This window comes from Notothenia rossii (assembly GCF_949606895.1).
Source record: "Notothenia rossii genome assembly, chromosome: 6".
NCBI classification, from domain to species: Eukaryota; Metazoa; Chordata; class Actinopteri; order Perciformes; family Nototheniidae; genus Notothenia; species Notothenia rossii.
This window is the reverse complement of record NC_136909.1, coordinates 15214332-15238742: the sequence shown is the minus strand read 5'-3', so window position 1 is coordinate 15238742 and position 24411 is coordinate 15214332. Positions and strand designations below refer to the sequence as shown.

Sequence of the window (24411 nt, the reverse complement as noted above, 5' to 3'; positions counted from 1 at the left end):
TTCATTTTTGCCTCACTTTACCTGGTGACATTGCATCAAAAGTTATCACACACACACACACACACACACACACACACACACACACACACACACACACACACACACACACACACACACACACACACACACACACACACACACACACACACACACACACACACACACACACACACACACACACACACACACACACACACACACACACACACACACACACACACACACACACACCAGATTGGCTCCTGAGGACAGTCTTGATATATGTTTGTCTTGTCTCTCTGTCTCCCACATTTACTCACAGAAAAAAATCATGTTGAAAGATGTGAAGTATTGTAAACACTATGCTAATTTGCATTATTTCCGGCCAACTGATTGAGAGGCTACTATTTGCCAGATCCAGGTTGGTTGTATGAAGGAAATTCAAATAGTGGTGATACATTATTTGACCTGGGAAATCAAACACCTTACACATTAGATATGGATAATCAAATATGGCACCATGATTGATTACAATTATTACAATGAGTTTAGAAAGTATGGCTATGTGCTTAGACAGTTCTCTCTTGATATGCTGACCAAGTGTCAAATGTATTTTTTTGTGCTCTATAACAGTCACTGGATAACACATTTACATCTATGAGACAAGGCTCTTTTGTTTGGATTGTGTGGTAAAAAGAGCGGGACCTGAATTTGTTTCTTTAGCCTCTGTTACAAGTGAAGGAAGGAAACAATCTGTTCTACATGCCATCACTTCCCATATTTGTCACACTGCTCAAACTGAGTGAAAAAAATCCATACTCTGTTTTAAAACAAACACACACACTGTCTAAGGTGCACAAAAATAATCCCACACAGGCTGATACAGTTGAAATCAATTTAACTTGCCCCTTGTCATGCCTGTCCAGATGATGGCCCGCCTTCTTTGTGTGAAGGGCCAATCATGTTTATTGTTGTTGCCTTGAGCATATCGTGCGGTAGCGGGTGAAGTGAGGTAAGTGGGCTAGATAGTGAGGGAGAGAGAGAGAGACACAGAGAGAGCTGTCAGGGCTGAAAAATCTCAGCATTAGAACTCGATACAGTGTCTCAAATACAGTTTTACCCTATCATTACCACAGTGTATCGAGTCCACTTCGGTTCTGGAGTTGTGCCAAAAAATAGACTTGCTGTCTAACTGTGTGTGCATGAATGTTTGAGAGTGTGTGTAGGCGCATGTGTCTTTTCTCTCCATTGGCATATCTCTACAGCATGACTCATGAGGTTCCAGCATTTGACACAACAGATGTAGTGGGTTGTTATTTTAATTTACGTCCATGGCAAAAAAAGAAAATGCCCTGCCTTGTTTAGCTCACCAGAATATATATGCCTTTTTTCCAATATAGGAATGAGTCTGTTCCAGAACAGCAGCAAATAAGGGAAGATTATGGAGCAGAGACAAAGTGGGGGAAGAACCTTTGGAAGAGACAAAAGAGAAAAGAGAGAGTGGGCATGATGGGTGAGTTACTCACCCGGCACAGAGAACATTCTGGTTCAAGGCTGTCAATCATCCTCCCCCAACACACACATACACACACTGCTGTTCTTCTGTTTCTGAGTCCAGATGCACCTGGAGGAATCCAAGCAAACCCCAAAAAGCACAGAATCCCAAATGAGAGTGTGTGTGTGTGTGTGTGTGTGTGTGTGTGTGTGTGTGTGTGTGTGTGTGTGTGTGTGTGTGTGTGTGAGAAGAGAAAGAGAGAACCCAGATGTTTCCTTACCCTTGCCTCTCTCTCCCCACTTGCCTGGTGGGGTGTCTGAGGGCTGTGGACGTGTGCACTCTGTTGTGACTAGTACCAGATGTGCTCCATTGACCCAAATCACCTAGGCAGTAGACATGCCACATCGGCCAGAATCTTCAAGACCCACCGCACAATCACACACACCTGTTTCCATTCATGAGCCATGCTGGGAGAGGTGCATCCTGGGAAACGCTGTCAGTTTTTTCATCTGTTGTTTATGTCTTTCTCCCTGCTCTTCATTGTCTAGATTTCTTCTTTTTCTTTTGTCTTGCTCTTGTCAAGCTCATCACTGAGATGTTTGCTCTGGGGAATAGGAAGGGGCCTAGGAGATTTCAAGGTTTTGAGAAAACAGGCCTAATGACATGGTGGATAGATATTAATTTAATTTCCAAACACAGAGCTGGTACTTGGTAACCAGATATTCGGGGAGGAGGCCTGTTTGATTTGGAACCTTGTTTCATGTTACTTATTCTGAATTAGCTTAAGTAAATACACCTGCATGACCCCTGAGTCCTCCAAAGGTCAAAGTCATTCAAACATTTAAAGAATGCTAATTAAATTACCCTTGGTGCTGAGTAACTTTAATTTGGTAGCTACACAAATTGCTTCCAGCTTTTGTCTTCTACAAAGCTTCCCCTTCAGCTGTGCTTTAATATTTTATCAGGCAGGACTTATGGCAACAAACAGCCACTCATTTTCTAAATCCTAAGTAATCAAAGCTAATTCTGACCATTTCAATGTGCTCTTGGTCTCTGTTGTTTTTGCTGTAGGTGAACAACCAAGGAAGACGTGCTGATAGAAGGAACTTTACAACAGGGACTAAAGCTAACATAAGCTCTTCTACGCCAAATGAACTTCCTCGTTCTGCTGGCTTGATTTATGAAGTGAAATAAAAATGGGTCCCTGTGTGGTATTAGTGGGTTTTTCAGAGGGGGAGAAATGGGGCTTAGGGCCTATATTTCAGCTGCCTTGTGGGAATGTTTTGGCCCAGGTGGGGCCCCTTAATATGGCTCGACTGAGGTCCACGTGAAGTGCAGCCACAATGCTCTACAATAAGTCTTCATTTTGATCCTGGCCCATTGCCAGCATATCTACTACCTGAGTCTCTTTGAAGAGCGACACATTGGCCTGGGTATTTAACCATGCTGTTTGAGGTCCTGGCGCTGAGAGCAGAGGGAGAGAGAGAGAGAAGAGGGGAGAGAGAGATGGAGATAGAGAGATACATGTAAAAGGGAGGGCAGAGAGTGAAAAAGACTGCAGTGGCAGAGGCAATAGAGGCTTGAACTCTGATGAAATAATCCAGTTTGTGAGCTGACAGAACAGACAGACAGAGATATGAGCAGCAGCAACAGAACCGCAGCCCCCTGGCGACCTCAAGTTGTTTCATAACCGACCCCATCCTCCCTACACTTTTGATTACATTTGACCTCCCAACTTTAAACTGTATCTTATGTATCAATATATTATACTTCATTATGGCTATGGCTAAAATGGTTTAACATTTTTGCAGCCACATAAATGAAGAATTCCAAAAAGAAAGAGAAAAAAAAAAGAAATCCGCCAAATCTCAATTCTGATTTGATGGTCCATAAAGACAGAAAGCTTACAATTTTACAAAATACAGTATTGCACTCAATGGAAAATGGATTGCTCTTGCAAAGATGTCCCTCCCTCCTTTATTTAAAAAATAATTAAATAACTTTATCAATTCTCATGTCGGCAGCTTCAGTGTGTTTATGCCAGCCAGCTTGCTACAGAAGAGCACCGAAAGGGCTCTGCTGGATGGAGCTCTTGGCTTTGATATAGTTTCTGGGCTGGAACTTTGGCAGCATGTTAAATATTAATAGCGATTAACCCAGTTCAAGCTCTGCAGCAGAGAGTACAGACAGAGTTCAAAGAGCCTTCTGCTCTGCGCGGGCACTCTCTGCTCTCCAGCAGTTTAGCCTTGCTATCAGGAGGCTGCTGCTGCTGCACTGCACCACAGATCAGACTGGCCTTTCTCTTCAGTTCTAATAGAGAGAGAAAGAGAAAAAGAGAGAGAGAGACACACACACACACACACACACACACACACACACACACACACACACACACACACACACACACACACACACACACACACACACACACAAAATATAATACATACAACATGTGTGAACAGTGTGTACAGTGAAGTTCTCAGAGGCTTTAAAGACATAATTAGCCAATAATGAAAAGGAAGCCTGGTTAAACTCTCTGTCCCTCCCTCTCTGTCTCTATCTCTCTCAAACTACAAGCCCCCCCCCCCCCCCCCCCTCTTGTTCTCACTTGCTGAACTCCTGATAAACTCAGCCTTTCAGAGCTACAACATTCCTCAGCTTGGCACATTCCCCACTAAATAGGCTTGGACACCTCAGAGATCAAACACAATCTCCATTGTGCTGCAATTACCCAGACCTCTGTCTCAGTTCCTCTGCCCTTCACCCCCACCTAAACGCTTTCGTTCTCTCTCTCTCTTTCTCTCTCTCTGTATCTGACTCTCTCCGCCCACCCCTACGTCTCTCCTCCATATCCCTCTTTCCTTCTGGAGATGATGGTTCTGACGCACTGGGCCTCAACAAAAGCAGGCTTTGTTTACAGAGAGTCTTTGGAGAGGAGTCCAGGGCAACCGGGTGCCGTCAGAGGGGAAGTGTTGGCTAGATGCTTTGCAGAGCGCTGAGAACTGAGCATGTGTACATTCGTTAACATATGATCCTGTGACCTTTTCTGCTCAATTGCATCAATTTAGAACATGTTAACGCTTTGCGGGGTAGGTCAAAATGTCACACTTGCGCGAATGTCTTCTTTATATAATGTATTCATGAAGAATTTGCGGTCAACATGTCGAGGTTTAAGGTTTGCATTGTTATTTATATTTGGTAAATCAAAGCTGAATTCTCTAGTGTGGTTTTTAATTTTTGCAGTTGAAGACAGTGGATCGTTTTTTCTCCTATTCACATTACCACAGAATAGTGGCTCATAAGGTTTCTCCTTCATCCTCTTTGCTTCACAGGCTCATCAATCTTCAATGTTCAGAACAGAGTGTCCTTTAGGACCTTGGGCACTTTGACCATCAGTAACACAAACATTCTGTTTGTTGGTTTAGACAAAAGTGAAAGCATATGCTTCAGGAACCATAACTCACTAAGATCCATACAAATCCCTGCTGAATAAACCAATGCTGAATAATGCTTTTACTGTTCGCAGTCCAGTGTAGTGACATCATTCCCAATGGCAGCTCACTTTAAGGCCTATCAATTGATGGACCCTGTAGAGTAAGAACCTCAAATCAACAATAAAAAAGATTAACAGAAAGAGAGGAAAAAAAGACAAACCACGAAGATATAACAATCAATGAGACTCTACTGTGAGTAATCCCAGAGCAAAGCAGCGGTAAAATTCCTGGTGTCTGCCTCTTTCCGCCTGATGACTCTGAAGCGGTGAGAGCTGCAGAGGGAATGCGAGGTCACGCTGTCTGCGTTCCGTCCCCCATGATGCATCTGCCAGCGAGTGCGGCCCCACTGTTAGCCATTATGTACCTATTAGCCTTGATTATCTTCTGATAGCCAAGCACCAGTTGGTTTCACTCAGCCTGACAGTCGCAGCACTTTGTTTAACCTTTCGACTGCCGGAGGAGCCACCCCTCAGCCCCGTCCAACAGAAGAAATAATGAGGGGGGAATCAAGCAAAGGAATGGGATGGCCAATGGGAAAGCTAAGACAACATGGAAGTGTTTAAGATTCTCAAGAGTACCACTTCAACCAACACCTTCTCGGTGATGTCACTCGATGTTGTATTGGCCTTGTTGAAAGATGCCGCGCTGTGTTCCTTTGCTACACTATCTCACGACAAATGTAAATGTAATTTTAAGAAAAAATGGCGTGAAGGAAACACAAGCCGAAATGACGATAATAAACCGCTCTTATCTTCCCCTATTCATCCCTTTATGTATGTTGCCTGAGTGACACAACATGGACACTTACAGTCTGCTTTTTCTCGCTTACATCCCCCATGAGTCTTCACAGATCTGCCTGCCAGACATATTCAATTTGCAGCTCTTCCTGGTCCCCAGTCTGCAGACGTGAGGAGTTATCTGAGACAGAATGAGAAGTGAGAGTAGAGACAGAGAGCGCGGCTGGGATAACACGGAGCCACGCGGAGCTCAGTTTCTCTGTCCCTGCCTTGTGTTAATCTCTCTGGAGAGACAGAGGTGGCCATGTTGGGTCAAAGCCTCTACATCAAGAGCCACAGGCCTGGACAGCTGACCTTGGTCTCGGAGATGGGAGGTGACAAGAGAGGTGGGAGTTGGTAGAGTGTATGTTGGGTTACGGAGGGCAAGGGAAAGGGGAAATATGTGTGTTTGTGTGATTGTGATTGTGTGTGTTTGTGTTGCAGAGAGATAGGGAAAGAATGTTTGTCTGTTTCACTGTGTTTGTGCTTTATCTGTTTGTAAATGCACACGGTGACACACCAGACCCCCTGTGGCAAGGTCTGTGCTGTAGCACTGAGGAGTTATGCTAAGAAGTGTCCAGCTCGTGGTCCATGAGTGTGTGTAAGAGTATGTGCCCTTGCAGCACGTTGACCTGTGATAAGCCCATTGGAGAGGGCTGGACCTCCACTCAGTGACAACCAGAGAGGGCAGGCAGAGGGCAGAGGGGGCCGATCCACCGCCCCTTAATGGGCCCGGCCTGAGGTGATGAAGCTTGAGAAGAAGTGGTGAAAGTGGAGAAGAATAAATGATGTTATCGTAGTGTTTTGATAAAAAAATGTAAAGGTCTGGGCCTATGCAGCTGTAAAGTTGTCACCTCTTTTTTGTATCCCTTAAAAGTGTCTGGATGTTTATGTTTGAGCACAGGTCAACCAGTGTGTAACTTGGATCTTGGTTACACAACTTAACAAATACCAAGCTTTTTTGTTTTTCTGCACAACAAAAATACAGAGCCAAAATAAAAATGTAAAGGGCAATGAAAAGGCACAATGTTTATGCAGGTATTTTACCTAGGAAGCAGTTTAATTACACCGATCAATTAACAGCATATTTGACCCATCCTTATAACTAAGCTGCATTCTCAAAACCTTTAATGACAAAACAAAAAAGGAAATACTAGAATTCATTAAATATAATGAGGGGACGTGAATTACGTGGATTTTTTAAATATCAAATCAGTTACAATCTTAAAGATCTCTGTTTTGCTGTCTTTTTCAAACATGGTGGTAATAGAAGGTGTGTTTTTGAACATGAATGAAGAAAAAATATATCCAATGAGTAAAGTAAAAAATTCCATTAAATGTTTATAAGTTCCGTTTTAACACAAGTGTCAGAGGTCAGCTTTATTTCAACTATAGTAGAGCGACAAAAGATTCACAAGGCCTTTGTTCTGAATTAGATTTTCACGTCTGCACCTGCTTTGTCCATCACTTTGATTCCTCAGTTTTACCTCCATCCGCCCATCAGAAGCAATCAGTGTCGGGGAAATAAGCATCTATTTTGGCTGAGAGTACTGGCTGAGTACAGGTTTCTATTAATACCTCACCATCCGGAAAATAGGAATCTCTAAATGGCCAACCAGCTGCTAGCGCTGCCTGTCTTTGTTAATCCCTCGCTCTCGCTTTTCCACTCCCTCTCCTCTTCTTAGGTTAAATGGTAGTGAGTGTGTGTCTCTGAATGTGTACGTTCGTGTGACCTGCATGGACCTTTTTGCTGTGACACAGACAAGGGTCATGAACCCTGAGCTTACGTGGCCCACCCGGCAAAGATCACAACAGCATTTATTTACAAGTTTTAGTAGTCTGATGTTCTCTCTCAAGCACTCGCATGGACACACACACACACACACACACACACACACACACACACACACACACACACACACACACACACACACACACACACACACACACACACACACACACACACACACACACACACACACACACACACACACACACACACACACACACACACACACACACACACACACACACACACACACACACACACACACACACACCACACACACACACACACGCACACACATTCACAAACATGCATGTGCGCTGTAGACTCATAAGGACATGAGCATGCACTCTCACTCACAAACATGCACCACGCAGTTTCTCCAGCCTTTAATCCTTCTCGTTTAGTCAGCGGGGGAGTTTGTGTGCAAGGTCCCTGCCCTTTGTATTGATCACATTGAACATGAGGAGGAATTCCATGCGGAGGGCCTGTCCTCTGAGAGGAAACATGTATGAGGAGAATGAAAGGTCAATGGGAGCACGAAATAGATTGGCAGAGGACACACTGGGACAAGGCGAGGCAACAAAATAAACTGAGTGGGTTGCAGAGGTACAGGAAAATATGAACTCAGAAATGGCAGCCGCCAGAGCCAATCCAGTTTTATTGTGTGTAAATGAATCAAACATTGTGGAGTTCAGAGCACTTCCACCTCAGTAGCGCCCTCGCTGATCTTCTGAATCGAATGAAATTGAGGATATAGTCCACGTGAAGCATCAGCATTAATCTGATAATCTATGATCACAAGGTGGCACAGGTGACAAGTGCCCTGACACGGCCCGTGAACTCATCTCGCATCACATTCCCCTTATCACACAGTGTCAGCTTTATTAAAGAGAGTAAGATACAGACTGAGCACAATTCCTTCAAACAGCCTTTGCTTTTCTTTCAAGGCGTAGACAATGCTCCCTTACATGCTTTGTTTGAACGAAATTCATTATCGTGAAGAAATTTGTTTCCGTCTTTCATTAGCTGGGGTTATGTCTCTTAACCCCCGCTACAAGATCAAGTCAATTATTCTATTAGTTCTTCACAATACAGCTAACAACAGGATTGGCCGATGTAGTCACTCAAATGCTCTGCAGAGTGAACTTCTGCAGCCTTGTGGGATGAGTTTGATGAGAGTATTGTGCTATCTTTCTCCTCTTAAGCTTTCTCTCATTTGCTTTAGGAGTTATTACTGGCTCTTACAGTACAACATATTTACTATAAGAAACCAAAAAGGGTTGAGCATATCACAAAAAGTCATTGGATTGGTTACAATCAGCTGGGACTAGAAAAAAAAATAGAAGATGGTAAAGGAGTCCAGAAAACACAGATGTAAAGGAACTGTATTTGGTATAGTTGGTTTTAATTCAACAGATTCAGTTAAAAAAAACCTCCGCAACAACCCACTTTATGATTTAGAGTGGCAGCATCTTATGGGTCCTTGCATTCTGTTAAGCACTTTAGGCTGATCAGTGCCCCAGGAGGCCGATAAGTAGATTAGGCCTGATTAAAGTTGTATCAGTGGAATTTGAGCAGGGGACCTGCCAGGACAGACACACTCAGCGCTGTTCCCCACTTTCTCTCCCTTCGCCCCCTCACCCCTAAATTCAACCCCCTGCTTGCTTATGACTCAACCTGGCACCTATCCAAATATCATCATCCCAAGTTTATCACTTACTTTACCAAAATGAATTAGCAACGTGCAAAGTGGGATGTGTGAGACATACTAGCACACATGCACATGACATGAGTCCATAGTGAGCATGTGCTACATGTATGTTGTTGCTTCCTTACTGGATGCGTTAATTCTTTCAGATTGACCCCAGGCCTGAGGGACTTATTACACCCACTCTCTATATATGAATCAATGCACATGACAAGCTGTTTTTGAAGACCTCATACACCCTGTAACACTTTCACTTTTTAGCCAGGAGATCAATAAAGGGAGAGAGAGCGTATGGAGGGGTGGTGAGAGGGCGGTGGAGAGAGGAGGAGTAGCAGCCAGAACGAGGGCAATAAACAAATTAGTACGGGCAGATTTGTGGATTTGTGCCTTTTTGCCTCATTTAGAGTTAAAGAGTGGCCGGCTGAACGAGACGTAACAGCAGGGTTCCTTTCTCTGGCTGCAGGACAGTAATTCACCATCCTCTGACTGGCTGGTTGCCTGACAGGTTGACTAGCTGACTGACTAAGTACATGGAAAATGAAGTCTCATTAGCATGTTGTACAACACAGGGCCAGTAAGACAAAGTGAATTATAATTCTGACTTGCAAGACATGAAAAGCTTAAATGAAGATTATTCAATCATTTTATGCAAAATGTAATGGATAGACTGTATCAGCATCTTCAACTTGCTCAGCTGGTAGGCTGTGTCCTGTCATAAAAGTGGGCATGACCAGTTGTCTTCTCTTTTACTGGGGGTGGAGATATCTCATTGTGCCAGGCCATGAGAGCTCTTGGAGGATGCTGTTCCCATATCTTAACCACATGCTACGTGTACTGTGACAGTCCTCAATACAACAGAGCAGTAAAACCCTGGGGGTGAATTCTTAAGTACTGCTGGACCATCTGTGGAGGTGGACTCAGAGCTGTAGACTGGCAGAGTTTGGCCACTGGGGTTGTCAGTGACAGCCAAAATAGCACAAGTCCTTTTTTCTTTGTATTGCTGGCTAGAAATGGGTTAAAGCTAGACCAAGTCCAAGCCAGATCATGCTAGAGTGGGCCAAATCTGACAGAAACCACCATCATTTTCTGGAAGTATAAATAACCCTCCTCTGTGTTTGTGTAACCTCCACAGGCCCCCTCTGACAGGCTAGTCATACACATTATACACACTGAAACATGTATTCCAAATGCAGCTGAGCCGACACACACACACGCCACAGTCTCCGGTCCATTTCTCATCCAGTGTGTTAGCCCTGCAGCCTGTTATCCTGACCCCAGGAGAGAACGGGTCAGGTTTGAGGCCAGGGAAGGTGTTTCTGATGAACTGGGTGCTTGGCTTGTACAGACACTGTGAGTGATGTTCACATGGTGGACTCAAGAAGGATGAGGTTGGGGAAATTAGGGGGAGGTGATAGTGCAAGAAACAGCTCTCTATAGTTTCTCACCCACTGCTTGCGGTCAAAATCTCTCGCTATCCTTTCTTACACCTTGATGATTGATGATGGTCAACATCTGTCAGTATCTGCCCTCTCTGTTCAGACCACGATTCTTGTATTTTTACAAATGAATCTAGATTGTGTGTAGATACAGCTGAGACAGGTTGCAGTTCATACCTGGAATTAGTAAACTACTCAAATGCATCTTGAGTGACCACATGTGATTAGATTGTAGGTTATCTGTTCACAGTTGATTTTATCCAAGGCAAACTGAAATCACTTGGCTTTTTGGATCCAATAGCACCTGTATCCCACTTGTTACCTGGTCACCCAAGACACATTTTGGTACTTAGTGTTAAACCACCGTTTTTTCTTGCTTTACCCCTTGCAGCAGATTGCCACAAGGGTGCTGTTGTTTATGCCTTAGCGTGAGCCCAGTAAAAGTGATGGCTGTGTGAGGATTGTTTGACAACTGTTTAGAAGAGTCTGTGGAGCTCATTAGAAGGATAGATAGCCAAGCTGGTGGCCTGGACAGGAGAGACGGATGAATGGCTAGAAAGATAGGATGATAACAGAGATAAAAGACAGGGGAGAGAAAGAGACAGATAAGCATATAGTGGGAGTAGGGACAGCCAGTGAATGTGTTACATGCAAACCCACTGTCACCTGCTATGTGCAAAGTGTATTTTACCTGACAGGGAAGGTGTGTATAAGTGTGTGTTGCAGAGATGTGGGCTAGGAGAGCACAGTTTGCCAACCTGTAGGTTGTTTATTCTGAGGAATAATTAGGGATCAGAGGCTATGTCCCCAGTAGCCTTCACACATAGGCAAGCTTTACAATCTACACCCTCTGGCACACCCTAACACACTAAGCACCCTTAACCCCCCTGTTTTGCCAGTGACCTACAATTGACCGTTTGAACCTTAGTCTTGAGGTCAGGTAGGGTCCCACACTCCAGGGTCATGGAGTGGTCATTGTGCACCCCCCAGAACAGTTTTGTCACAATATCAATCCTCTTTATGACCATGATTTATGTAATTAGTAGGTTGAGGGAAACTGAAGTTTAAATAGAAGCTCTGATGGCAAAACACAGCCTGTCTTTCTCCCAAATGTTCTTTATGGCATTTCTATCACTTCAGCAATGCCCTGAGAACACAAACACACTCCCAGTATGCTGAAGAGAATACATTCTGACAATCCAGTGGGGTCCCAGGGTCTCCATCTCCCCTGTGGTTCCAACCATTAAGTCATTTAGCTTTTTAATGTCTCTTGCTCAACCATTTTCTCACTCAACCCCACACCTCTTTTGGTCTTTAGAAGAATGCAAAAAGCCAGCTGATTCATTGTGGAGCCTCCAACGTTCATTGGCAATGAATTATTTTAATGACGGGAGACTTAGAAAAACAAAGCTCCTAAATCACAAAGCTCCTCAACACATTGTGAAGGGCCATTTTCATCCTGTCCGAAGCACCATTTGCCTCCCATGAACCAAACTGACATACACAAAAGAAAATAGAAAATATAGCCATTGCAAAAGCTTTTGTTGAAGAACGAGCATATGTTTAGTAGTAAGTATTTAGCCACGTTTAAAATCCAGCAATAACTGGGGATTCCTTCTTTTTTTAAAGAGTGTTTACACAGTAGTTTGAAATGTTAAGAAAATGTTGCAAGCCAAATTTTTTAATTAAAATAAAAACTTGGTGGAGGTGATAATTCATATCTTTTAAATCACAAAACAGCTTTCTGTATAATGCACAAGGCTACGATAATAAGCATGACTTTGCATGGCAAGCATCAGAAAGACTAATGACATAAATTGATTTGATATTGCAGCTATGCGAGTAGGTAAAAAGCTAAAATGGAGTCTACAGTTCATGTTAAGTAAATAGTCCCAAGCCACCATTAAGAAATCAGCCATAAAGACAGTTTCATTACAATGTCAGTCAGAGGCTCATGCAAAAACAGACCCTGCAAAACACACGTACTGGAACATACTATGTAGGAGTTAGACATAACACGTGTATTTATTTGTTTTTACTTCAATGGCTACAACTAGATGTTGACAAAGTTGGGAACTTTCTTTCTGGGTAATGTTAAGATTTAAAAATATGTCTATTGAGGTAAAGTCCAAAGGCTCTCTGTCACACCTATGCATGGATGCATACATCTACATGCACAAAGATTTGACTGTATGAATGTGCACACAGATGCAGTTCAAAGCAGTGCCTAACCTACTAACATCCTCTTATCCATAGGCAACAGCCTCTCCAGATAGCATCTTCATGCCTGCTGTGGAAAGTCCACACTTATTACCTGGGATATGATCATCTCCCATTTCTCTTTGCCTCTCCCTCTGGCTACACACAGGAGCACCTGTCAATCAAATTGGCCACTAATGTGCTCCATATGAGACCAAACAAGCGGGGAATTGTGGAAATCCCATATTCTGCCCTTTTATTTACCCTCCTGATAGGCAGACAAATTTCCTTATTGACATGAGTAATATGGTGCTCAGAGGCAGAGGAAGGATATTCTCAGTTTCTTTTTTTAACTGATTAAATACTGCTTATTTAAAGTAGTGGTGATGGAGCAATAGATAGGGAAGCATGATGTTATGGATCTGCGGGGTCCGGTAAAGACTTCTTGTTTTGAAATAATTAAATGTGATCTCTCCTGCACTTGATCCTGGGGGGTAAAGGAACACAAGCAGGTGAAATGAACCACATAATTGAAAAATCCAGAATGCAATCCAAAACTAAGTGGCCTTCTGAAACCATAGCACGGTGGGCACAACAAATTTAATAAATAACTGCTGGGCACTCCAGGGGGTTTAGAGGGGGGGGGGCTCTGCTTTCCTGTCAAAGGGGCCCAATGTTTCCAGGGGTCGCAGAGCGTCCGCCGGGAGCGGAGGTGACACCGAGTGTGTTGTCAAGCGTAAATCCCATTGCAGAAGGCCCTTGCGAGATGGGTGTCCATATATCAAAGGTCTCACTGACTCGGGCTGCCATTTGATCTCCACTCAGGAAATTCAAAATTCCAGGCAGATGAGAGGTGAAACTGAGAGGCCCTTAAGCCCAGCTTGTGCTAGTGATTAGGGGCAGCTGTTTCGATTCACATTTCGAAGGACTTGAACTCTGCAACCTGCCACATTTTTACGCGGAAGACGATGGCCATGGCCATGGTAGTGGTAGTCTAAGGCCAAGATGGGTGGGGGGGTCATATTAATTAATCTGAGAGAAATATGATAAAAGGCCATTTATGGAGTTTTGTATGTTTGTTTTGATTTTTCAATTACATAAATCAATGCATTATTTATTTAACTGACACGAGTAATTTAAGCATGAAGATAAGTTTCATTGTTCAAAATACATTATTTCTGAGCTAATCAATAAGTATGGGGCACTGATTCCTGTTCAAGTATTAATATATATGTTTGTTGTTTGTGCTATTAATACAAAATATATATTTGGGGCGGGTATATATTCTGATGTCCTTATGTTTAACTTAATGCTAATGCATGTTAACATGCCTGAAGTTATTTCAAGGTGACCATATCATCATTTGAAACCACCCCCCTCAAGTAGCACAAGTCATTAGCCATAGGATAACAGAGGTAATGACATGGCATGACATGGCATGCCATGTCACTCGTGTCATTCATGAAAGGACTGAATAAAAGGAAGGGAAATGTGATGGATGCAAAGGACAGATGCGAAAAAGAGTGGAGGGATAAAAGGCAGGACATTGAGTTAAAGAGAGAGGGAGAGGTGTGTGACAGACACAGAGAGAATGAGGGAGCGGGCGCAGAGTGGTGAAGGCACATAAACGATTAGTCCCAAACATGAGCTGACAGCTGGATGCCTGACCTTGGCTGGATGTGAGCACAACAACCCCCAGCGTTCATTTACATCCTTTCCATGCCAAGTCATTTAGACACAATTCGTATTCGACTGAAAAGGAGGAGGAAGAGGAGGGAACCTCAGGTCAACCCTTTCTAAAAAGACCTCCAACAGCCAGCCAAGTTCAGAGGCGTGGCTTAGAATGAAGTGCCGTTGGCATTATAGACAACCTTCACACCCCTCAGAGTCATTTTGGGCAGACTGACACATTCACATTCAGAGTCATATTACTAAGTGTCAATAATGGGATGCTTAGAGGTGTTAGTGAAGAGAGTCCAGGCCCTCTATTTTTACTGCCATAGAAGTTGGGGAGATGCCCAGCTTATTAGTCCATAATCTATCTTCTCTTAAACAGACTTGGAGGTCATAACTGTTGTGATCTAGGTCAAGGGGGAGCAGCTGACATGTCAATCGGTTGATATCCTCTATATTAAACACCTTGTTTATGTCCCATTACATTTTCAAAAAGTCTGTCTATAAGCCAAGGTTATACCAAACCCCCCCAAAAACGAATGCATAAAAGAGAGCAGCATGACACCAAACAACAATACAAAAGTCTTTCTACTTTTTCCCTAAGTGACCTTTCACTCCTCTTTAACCTTTTGAACTCTCCATTCTGCATCTACCTGTAGATAATCCTAACAATTCTCTTATCAGGAGCAACAAGAGGGACCAGTGAATCCTTGACCTGCCTTAGATAACAAGTAAGTGATTGTTTGAAGACACTTGTCTAAGATTACATTCAAGGATCTAAGGCCCATCACTCACATGGGATGACATGGGGGACCTAGCTATCATCAGGAATCATACTGCTGTGATATTTGGACTTAAAGGAGTACAACTTCGACTAAAATTGTGTTAAAAGTTACATTTTAAACCATTCTGTATCACACAGTAAAACACAGTGCTGTTAATAATTTGAATATGAAGCCTCTACCAGAAAGCAATGAATATCAGGAGGCAGCACTTAATTGGATCAGCCATCCGGGCCCTGTGAACCCTGCTTTGCCATTCACCCAAGTGAGAGGAACCCTCTGCCAGACCTCTATCTGCCTCCCTTATGTGCTGTGGGCCATGCCCTGGATTTATGGCACATTTCACACTCCACCACCATGCAGAGAGCCAGTGATCTGGACCTAGCACGGGGGCGTTAATTGGTCAACCTCTGCCAATAAGCAAGACAAATAACTCATGACTGTCTGGGCTTTCCTGAGGTACTGTAAATGATATCCCTCTTTTTCAATGTTCTGGTTTAGCAGTGTTTGCATTTGACTTGTGTGCACTTGTTTTCCAACACACTCCAGCTGGTGGGGGAGATTTTCAAACTATTAGGAAATAAGAAGGAGAGTTTTTCAGGTATTTCCACTGCCATCTTACTATCCCCTGGGCTGAATTAGACTCACATCTAGGCGAGAAGAGTAGAGCATAGTGCTGTGTGTGTTCTTCTTTGTGTGTGTTGGTCAGTCATCTTGTTCCTGCACCTGTCTGTGTACCACACTGAAGTGTATGTGTGGGATGTGGTTGTATTCAGAGGAGCAGAGGGAAAAGTGAGAATGGTGTTTAAAGCTCAGCACTGACATGAGGAGTGTGTCAGATACTACAGAAACACTGTGGTGCACAGTGTTCTTTTCACCGAGCGGTGGATTTACTTTGGTTGTTCACAAGAGGTTTTCTAATATAAGAATTGACTTGTTTTCACATGTTTTTCTTTTAACATCCCTCCCTCTCTATCTCCCTCACTGTTGTGTCCATCCAACATAAACAAGGAGAACTAATTCCACACAATGTAAGGAAATGTGACCTTCTTTACACTGTCGAGATGATCAGTGTGTGTGTGTGGGCATGTGTGTGTAAGTGCCGTGCAAATTAAAAAGATCATCATCATCATCATCATCATCAAATATACTGCATATTTTCACATTTCTAAATTTGTTTTCCCCAATGCCACGACAACATTTTATTGCACCACACTGTGTAACCAAGCATGTAATACTGGCATTCTATTAATTATCTCCGTAAGTGTAGACATTTTCTGAGCTTGGTTAACTCAAAATGTTAGCAGCTAACACAGAGTGGCACTTAAGGCATGAGGTCTAACACACTAACTCAGCCCAGTCATACAGCTCTGAAATTCCTCCAACTTTATTGTGTTAGGGCTAATTATTTTTAATGTGCTGTGTTGTAAACTATTACTTTAGGAAGACCCATTTCTAATCACCCATGGGCTTGTTTATATAAACTGGTAAATTGGTTAACGACAGTGAGTCTCATGCTCTCTTATTCATTTTGCCTGGGCCTAGTCAAAGAGTGTTTGTGCAGTTGCAGATGGGCAGTAAATCAAACTCACTGTAGCATTAAAGCGCAGCCAAGACTCCGGGTTTGTTTCCAATTGAGACTATGTATGTGTTTGACCCTGAACGAATGAACCACACTCCACTTCAAAAGAGCGTGCCACTGAAGTAGATTTTACAATCACAAAATGCACATCACTCGATACCCTGGCGGAGCTAAAGTTTAACACAAACAAGCAACACATGTTAGGTTCTTTATTTGTGTGTACGCTCTTACAGATATACACGAGTGTGCATTCGTGCATGTTTTGAATTCAGGCAGTGAGGAGATAAACTACAACTGAATCTAAAATATGTATCCTTTGTCCCGTCCTGGAAGTCTTGCTGTTTTTTCATTGACACCAATGTAGCGTTGACAATAAGAGCCATTGATCAAATCTTCGACCATGACAAGCATTAAAAGGACTAATTCAGTCTGATTCTGTATTAAGCAACTCTAAAGCTGATTTCAATTGCCAGTTCCTCAGTGGGGGGCAGCAAGGAAGCAGACAGACAAGGGAGGAAGGAAAGAAGCAAGCATAATCTAGCTGGCAGGCACAGAAGAGCACCCACCCTCAGCCCAGAGCCTGTAAACTCAGATTAGGGGGTGGATCAAAGCCTGGATTTAATCTGGGCCACTGGGCAAGGGTGGTGATTATGGCACCGTGGCACTGTGTGGCGCTGAGGTTTGCCCTCACCACACACACACGTGGATGTGTGTATGAAAATGCAGACATTGAAACAATTAATGTGCATCAGAAATGCACACACACACACACACACACACACACACACACACACACACACACACACACACACACACACACACACACACACACACACACACACACACACACACACACACACACACACACACACACACACACACACACACACACACACACACACACACACACACACACACACACACACACACACACACGCTCTGCTTTGAATCAAAAACCAAAGTGGTGATCAAAGTTTAAACCCTGATCCATTTTTCAAGAATGGCCACAGGCAGAGGGAAGACACAAGGCGACTGTGACATTGAAGGAAGAGGAAGTGTAAAAGGCGAAGGAGGGCTTAGAAATGAATGTTAAGGGTTGACAAAAGGCAAAAAGCTCCATAACCTCTTCTCTCCACCCACGGCTCCAGACAACCCCCAAAACACTCAATTTGACAAACAAACTCTTTTTTACACACAATCTTAACACACCATTACAGACACAGTCACACACCCACACACTAGTACCGTACTACTGTTGTTAGTATTAGGAAAATAAGTGCGTTAACCAGCCTCCCCCTCTAAAAGACCTGAGCATTAATTTTACAGAGAGTATAATTGTACCCTGTACACCCCCGCTGCCAGTAGGCCTTTTGATAAACAATTAATCCACCGTAAAACTTCCATCTATGACACTAAGGGCGTTCACTCTCGCCTTTGTAGATATTTTTTTGTCTACCTTGCTAATCAGCTTTTGAAATCCATTAACTTGATTGTAACGCTGTAAATTGGATAATTTGCCTTTGTGGACTTATCGCAATGCACCTGATACACTGTGTAATTATTAGTTGGCCACATGGTCACAGTAAACATAAGCAGCACGGAAATCGACTGTATTACTGAATACTGTATACTGAGATTGATAATTAACCTCTGTAGCTATGTGACACACATGTGCATTTAAATTAACATTAAGCATGTGATTTCTTTTTTTCAGATATTTTTGTCTCGCTAAGACCTCCCCTTGTTAGAGGTGAACTTCACAAGTTGTTTTGATCGCTGAGTCAGTTTGTAATGTGCCTTTGGGGTCCATCTGTATTCCGCCTTCCCCAGAATCTACCCACGTACCCCTAAGGCAAAGCTCTGAATGTCTTTAAAGGAGTAATGGGGAGATGTGCCAGTGTAATGTAGTGTGCTGACTTTTCTTCAGTCCTCCTAGACTTCTCCCCCTCCTCTTCGGTCTCCTCCACACACACACATTTAAATTGTACATACGCACACACACAGAACGTGATTGACTCATGCACATAAAAGCACAACCTTGCTTTGCTGGTTTTACTTGATTAAAGTCAGAGCATTGGGGTCTTGGCTCTGCTCTGTCTGGGACAAAGAGCAATATTTGTGGGGTCCGTTCTCCCTCAAAGACCCTCTTGTCAAGGGAGGCCCAGAGAGAGTGCTGGGGGAGCACAGACAAGCTAAAGGCCAGGCCATTTATCATAGTCCACCGAAAGAAAGAACCTAAATGTCTCTTTCTTCTCCCCATCTCTTTTTCTCTTCCCATTTCTCCCTTCTCTCTTTTTTTTCCACTTTCCTTCCCCTCATCTTCTTTCCTCCCTTTTGTCCAAATCCAGTGGGAGTAGGGTAATAGCGGCTCGCTGGCGTTGCTTGTAACCGAGCAGAGATTGGAGGAGCTGCTTGGAACCGGGCCCCTCTCATGCTGGGGGTCTGGCGCTTTTTTTGTGTGTTGCGGGGTGATTTGTCAGGCTGTGGTGGCAGAAGTCGAGCCCCTGAGGTTGAAAGGCTATGACCCCCAGAAGTTGTGTATGTGTGTGTGTGTGAGTTCTAGAGACCCTCCCCAGGCTCCAGCCATAATAGACCTGAGCCCAAAAGAATGGGCATCCAGGCTGGGACAGGGGACCACAAAGGCCTCATCTCCATACTTCAGGTAGACACACTGTGATAGGAGCTGACAGGGGCGTGACAGGCTCAATGGTAGTGGGGTAGGGTGGAGGGGCGAGACTCTGTGAGTGTGTTTCTGAGAGTGTGTGTGTGTAAAGATGGCGACTGATGGGAACGCTTACCACTTGCCTCCACCCTTCCTGGCCTTGACTGAGAAAGATCAATAACTACTAATCTCTCCCAACAACATAATAAAAAACAAAACAGTAAACAATGGCTTTGTTTACCCATCTGTGTGTATGCCCCCTCTGCGCCTTTGTGTAGCCCGCTGGCCTGCATACGAACAGGGCAGAGGGCACACACACACACACACACACACACACACACACACACACACACACACACACACACACACACAGACAGCTGACACACTGGGCCAGCTTCTCGCCATGCTTCCCTCCTTCCCTGCCTTTCTCTCTCAGCCTCTCCTTTTGTCATTAAAGAAGGAAACACTTTCTCACTTGGTTTGTTTGTTTACTGGTTCCCACCTCTCTTTAGGGAGTTAGGAACAGAAACAGAATTTGTTCTCAGCTGGCCGCCTGCCTCGTCCCTGAACACACCCCACTTCTCTTTCTCTTCCTCTCTCGCTCAGCATCCTCTCAGCATGGATGAGTAGATTACATATGCTTCCTTTCTGAATGAGTTCACTCGTAAATAATGGATTGATTTATTGTGTGTCTGTACAACTCTCAAGGATTTTTCTTTTCTGTCAGTGTCACAGTGGTGGTTTGGTTTGCCTCTGAGGGAGAGTGAAGTTTGGGCTAGATCAGCGCCTAGAGGAAGGGCAAGGGTCTGCTTTAAGTGTGTGTATCGTGTGTGTGCGCATATGCATACATGTGTGATGACGTACATGATAATGAAACCTGATGGAGCTGATTCACAAATTCAACATGTTTTATAACTCCTGAAGCATTCTGTATGTACCTTCATCAAAATGCTTGGTTGAGTCATCAAACTCTTTCTCCCTTTCCAAAATAATTCTGCAGCATTGGAAGCAGATGCTGCTTTCTATAAATACAGGACCAGAGGGTGAAGGGCGAAGGCCTCCCTGTACTGTCCTTCAGAATACTATCTGGAAACGTTTTATTCTGCCAAAACTAGATAGAAACAGAGCAGGCGGGGGATAAATGACGATACATTTTTTTAATGAGTTACCAACAGGAATAGGAATAGAAAGTGTGAGAGAAAAGAGAGAAACTTATTAAGGTTGGAAAAAAACAGATGCAGAGACATTGGGAAATGTTTTTTCTCCACTAGAGGAATGCTGTAGTGCTGCCAGGTTGGCCAAAGGCTAAGTGACAGCGACCCTCCCGCTCCCTGGTCTAAGGTCACACACTGCTGTGCAGCTCAGAGCCGAGACAGGGCCTGGATGTACTCAGAGAATGGGCTGCAGCCAAGACTAAAGTCGATGCAATTATGAAGCAATTACTGTAATGATCTCCAATGAAACCTGCTATGGCATTGTTAAGACAGGAACAAAGAGATGGGCAGTCCCAATTGTTCCACAGAATGTACTCTTTTCAAATTACACAGGGTAAGAAGAAGGGGGAAGAAGGAGGGAGGGAAGATGAGAGCAAGAGAGAGAATGAACAGGGGAAGATAAAGTTGGCGAGAATAGGACAGAGCTGTGACCTGTGCTTGAATTTGTTCCGTTGAAGTCTGTGTTTGTGCATGTGTGTTGGAAACCAGACAGAGAATGACTTTGATACAGAGTTAAGCAAAAAGGGAAGAAGGATCTAAAATGCGAAGGGGTTGGGAATGAGGGGGGTTATTGGAAGATGAATGGCCTCTAAGATAAATGCATGCAGGCCAGAGAGGGCCGACCCCCACTCTACACCGCCCCACTACCATGACATCAGAACAGAAGGGGAAAGCATCTCCTCTTTGTGGAAGAGCCTAATTTAATTTGTACCTTCCAACGAGGGGTAAATATGTTTGAACTGTCTCGCTGAGCCCATGGTGGCCGATCAGGTTCTCACGGGAAACTGCTCCGAGCAGGATACCAAGCCCGCTGCATCACAACTTCACTTTCCAAACTAATCTAATTTCTGGGCTCTTCTTTTCTTTCACTCCCCTCCGTCGGTCCATCTGTTCCTTCTCTCCTCTCCTTTTCTCTCCTCTCCTTTCCTCTTGCGAGGCCAACACTCCCTGCAGTCCAAGCTTCGTGTCACTACGGCTCCCGGCGCTCCCCGGGGACGATCCCTGTGACCTTCTCCCTGTCTTACTGGAATTTGACGTCAAAGGTCTTGTTGCTAAGAATGTTTAGTAACAAACATGACCCTTTGCCTGTACTCTGTCTAGCACTCACTTATAACTTCTTAACTTTCTCATTCACTCTCACCCTCTCATTTTCTCTCCTATTCTCTCTCTATCCGTCACTTTCTATCTCTTCTTCCTTGCATCAATGGATCTTCCTTTTTCTGTCTCTCTGCCCCCTGGTCTCGCCTCTCGTCTCTCCCTGGCTATCTCATGTATTATTTCAGTCTACAGGGGCTCAGGGTGGAAATGAAATATGGCGGCCAAGCCTCAACGGGCATGCTCATATTCTGTGTAATTACCTCGGGCTGAGGACCGGGGCTCGGCTCAGTATCTATAAATCTGTGCCTCTCACTGGCCCCAGCCGCCTTTTGAAACCCTACCCTGCCGACGCATCGTGGTGAGACTATGACCCATGACCTTTCACACCGCCAGGGCTGCTGGGAGTGACCTGTGACCCTGCGTTGGGCCCTCTCAGAGTCTGCTCAGTCTGACCCCTCCGAGCCTCATGACCTCCCAAGTCACAGCTGTGCCTGATCTGTCCTTAGGGGCCGGAAAGGAACACGTCAAATGGGGGTTTTTGGTGCTAGTGGGTGGGTGTGCATGTGTGTGCTGATGTGTATAGATGGGAGTGTGTGGGTGTGCGACTGTGTTTGTGTATGTGTCTGTATATCCTCACATATCTTTGCCTCTTCCCTCTGCAAGGACCCTAACAGGGGAGTGTATACATAGAGATAGGTGGGTTACCAAAACAACGTGTCTCTTACAGCCAGGGCCGCGACATGTAGACAGGGTCAGACAATCTATCAATCATGCATACAAAGGTCATGGAACCCTAATGGCGGCGTGTCTGTAAGCAATGCTAATGTCATCTGTTAAAAACATATAGTCAGAGATGATTTATCGCAATGTATTGATCCACAATTATGGAGAAAGTCTCCAAAATGTAGATTTCTGATGGCATTGAGATTTAATAAGGCACATGGGTACAGGGCACTTAGTATCTACTGTGATTATTCCTTCCCTATCTCCTTCTCCACTTTGATTTTCACCTCCCTTTTAGAGTTGGATAATGATACCTGAAATCTCTCACCCTTTTCTGTTTTTCTCAAGCTTTTCCTTCACCCTTCTCGTTGCCTTTGGAGTAACATGTTTTAGCACGGCAACTCTTCCCTACCATGGCCTTCATACCCTCTGCCTCCCTCCTTTCTGTCTCTTCATGTCGACCTCAATACGAGCAGAGGGGCACGTGCTGGACCAAAGAGTCTCCTCTCCTTCCTAACTATTTATTCTTCTCCTTCCTTGATCTGTAGTTCCACCTTTCCTTCCTGCATTCATGCTCCCTATATTCTCTCACCCCCATTGGCCTTCAGAGCCCCGTGTCCGACCAGAGCGGGGCCTCTGTGACCTGCAGCTGTGTTTACTGTCAACACAGACCAGTGTTAGGACAGCTGGGAGAACAAGAGAAGGCCAGACAGTAGAGAGCATGAGTGCACATAGGCCGGAGAGCACATGCACACCCAAGGTCCCACACACAAGCGAAATCGGCATTTGCCCACATGAGTAAAAACATGAACAAACACAAACATGTGCAGAGTTTATCTTAGACTCACACACTTTGAGGTGTGCATCCAAACATAAATGAGCAATTTTAGTTTCATGAATATTCACAGGCCCCCAAAGGCACTCACTGAGTAGTGTTTGAGTGGGCATGTGATGGTATGGCGTCATTTCTCCTGTTTCAGTTTCAGAGTGGTGTTGAAGGCATCACGGCTTTGGTGACACACCTCTGGAAGGTTATGCCCTACTCTATTACACTTAACTCAGCAGAGAGAACATGGGCGCCTTCTACTAATGTTTGTTTGCATTGGGGGTGCGTGGGACTGCCCGTGGGTATGTGAGGAATAAGTGTGGACCTCAAATTGCTTCGTTTACCCCCCACACACGCAGAGGAAAAAACTTGTTGCATGTTCAAATATCCTCTCGTACTTAATATGTTTCCCCTCTTCCTGTACACAAGCTGAACCAGTGGGACAAACCCTGGTTCACACACTCTGCATCCTGTTCGCACTGACACATCATCCTAAACACGCACACACACACATATCCTACCATTGCCAATACATTTCCCTGGGATTTAAGCTTTCATGGGAGCCTGCACACCCCACCATAGTTGTGGTCTGACTCTCCCCATGTGTCCTGTCAGGCCTGGGAGAGAGGACGCTCCATTAGTTAGCATCACAGGGGGAATTCCCCTTGCTAGCAACAGATGCCATAGAGTCTCATCACAAATAATCTTTAACTGAGAATGATTACATTTATGTTGTCACTGATGATGACTAAGAACATTAAAATATATTCAACGCTTACTGGTTTAAGAGAGTCAGTGAATTTCTCCTGATAGAGTATGTGCTCATCATCATCATCTATCCATGTGACCAACTCCATCAGAGCGAGATCCTCAACTCCTTAAAAGGTATTGACACTCCCTCATTGCTATTGACACAACTTATCAGGTGTCAAGGAGACCATCCTGAGAGGATATTGACATCCTGCTTTTAGTCC

The 24411-nt window shown here is 44.2% G+C and overlaps 1 protein-coding gene across 1 annotated transcript in view; it reads right to left on the bottom strand.

The window, feature by feature from the left end:
* Positions 1-912: 912 nt before the first annotated feature.
* Positions 913-24411, bottom strand: part of LOC307043356 (uncharacterized protein) — a 283918-nt gene continuing 260419 nt past the window's right edge. The window contains exon 6 of the mRNA XM_079687743.1: positions 913-1000. Within this exon, the coding sequence (XP_079543869.1) occupies positions 945-1000 (56 nt within the window). The 3' untranslated portion in view covers positions 913-944. The remainder of the gene's footprint in view (positions 1001-24411) is intronic.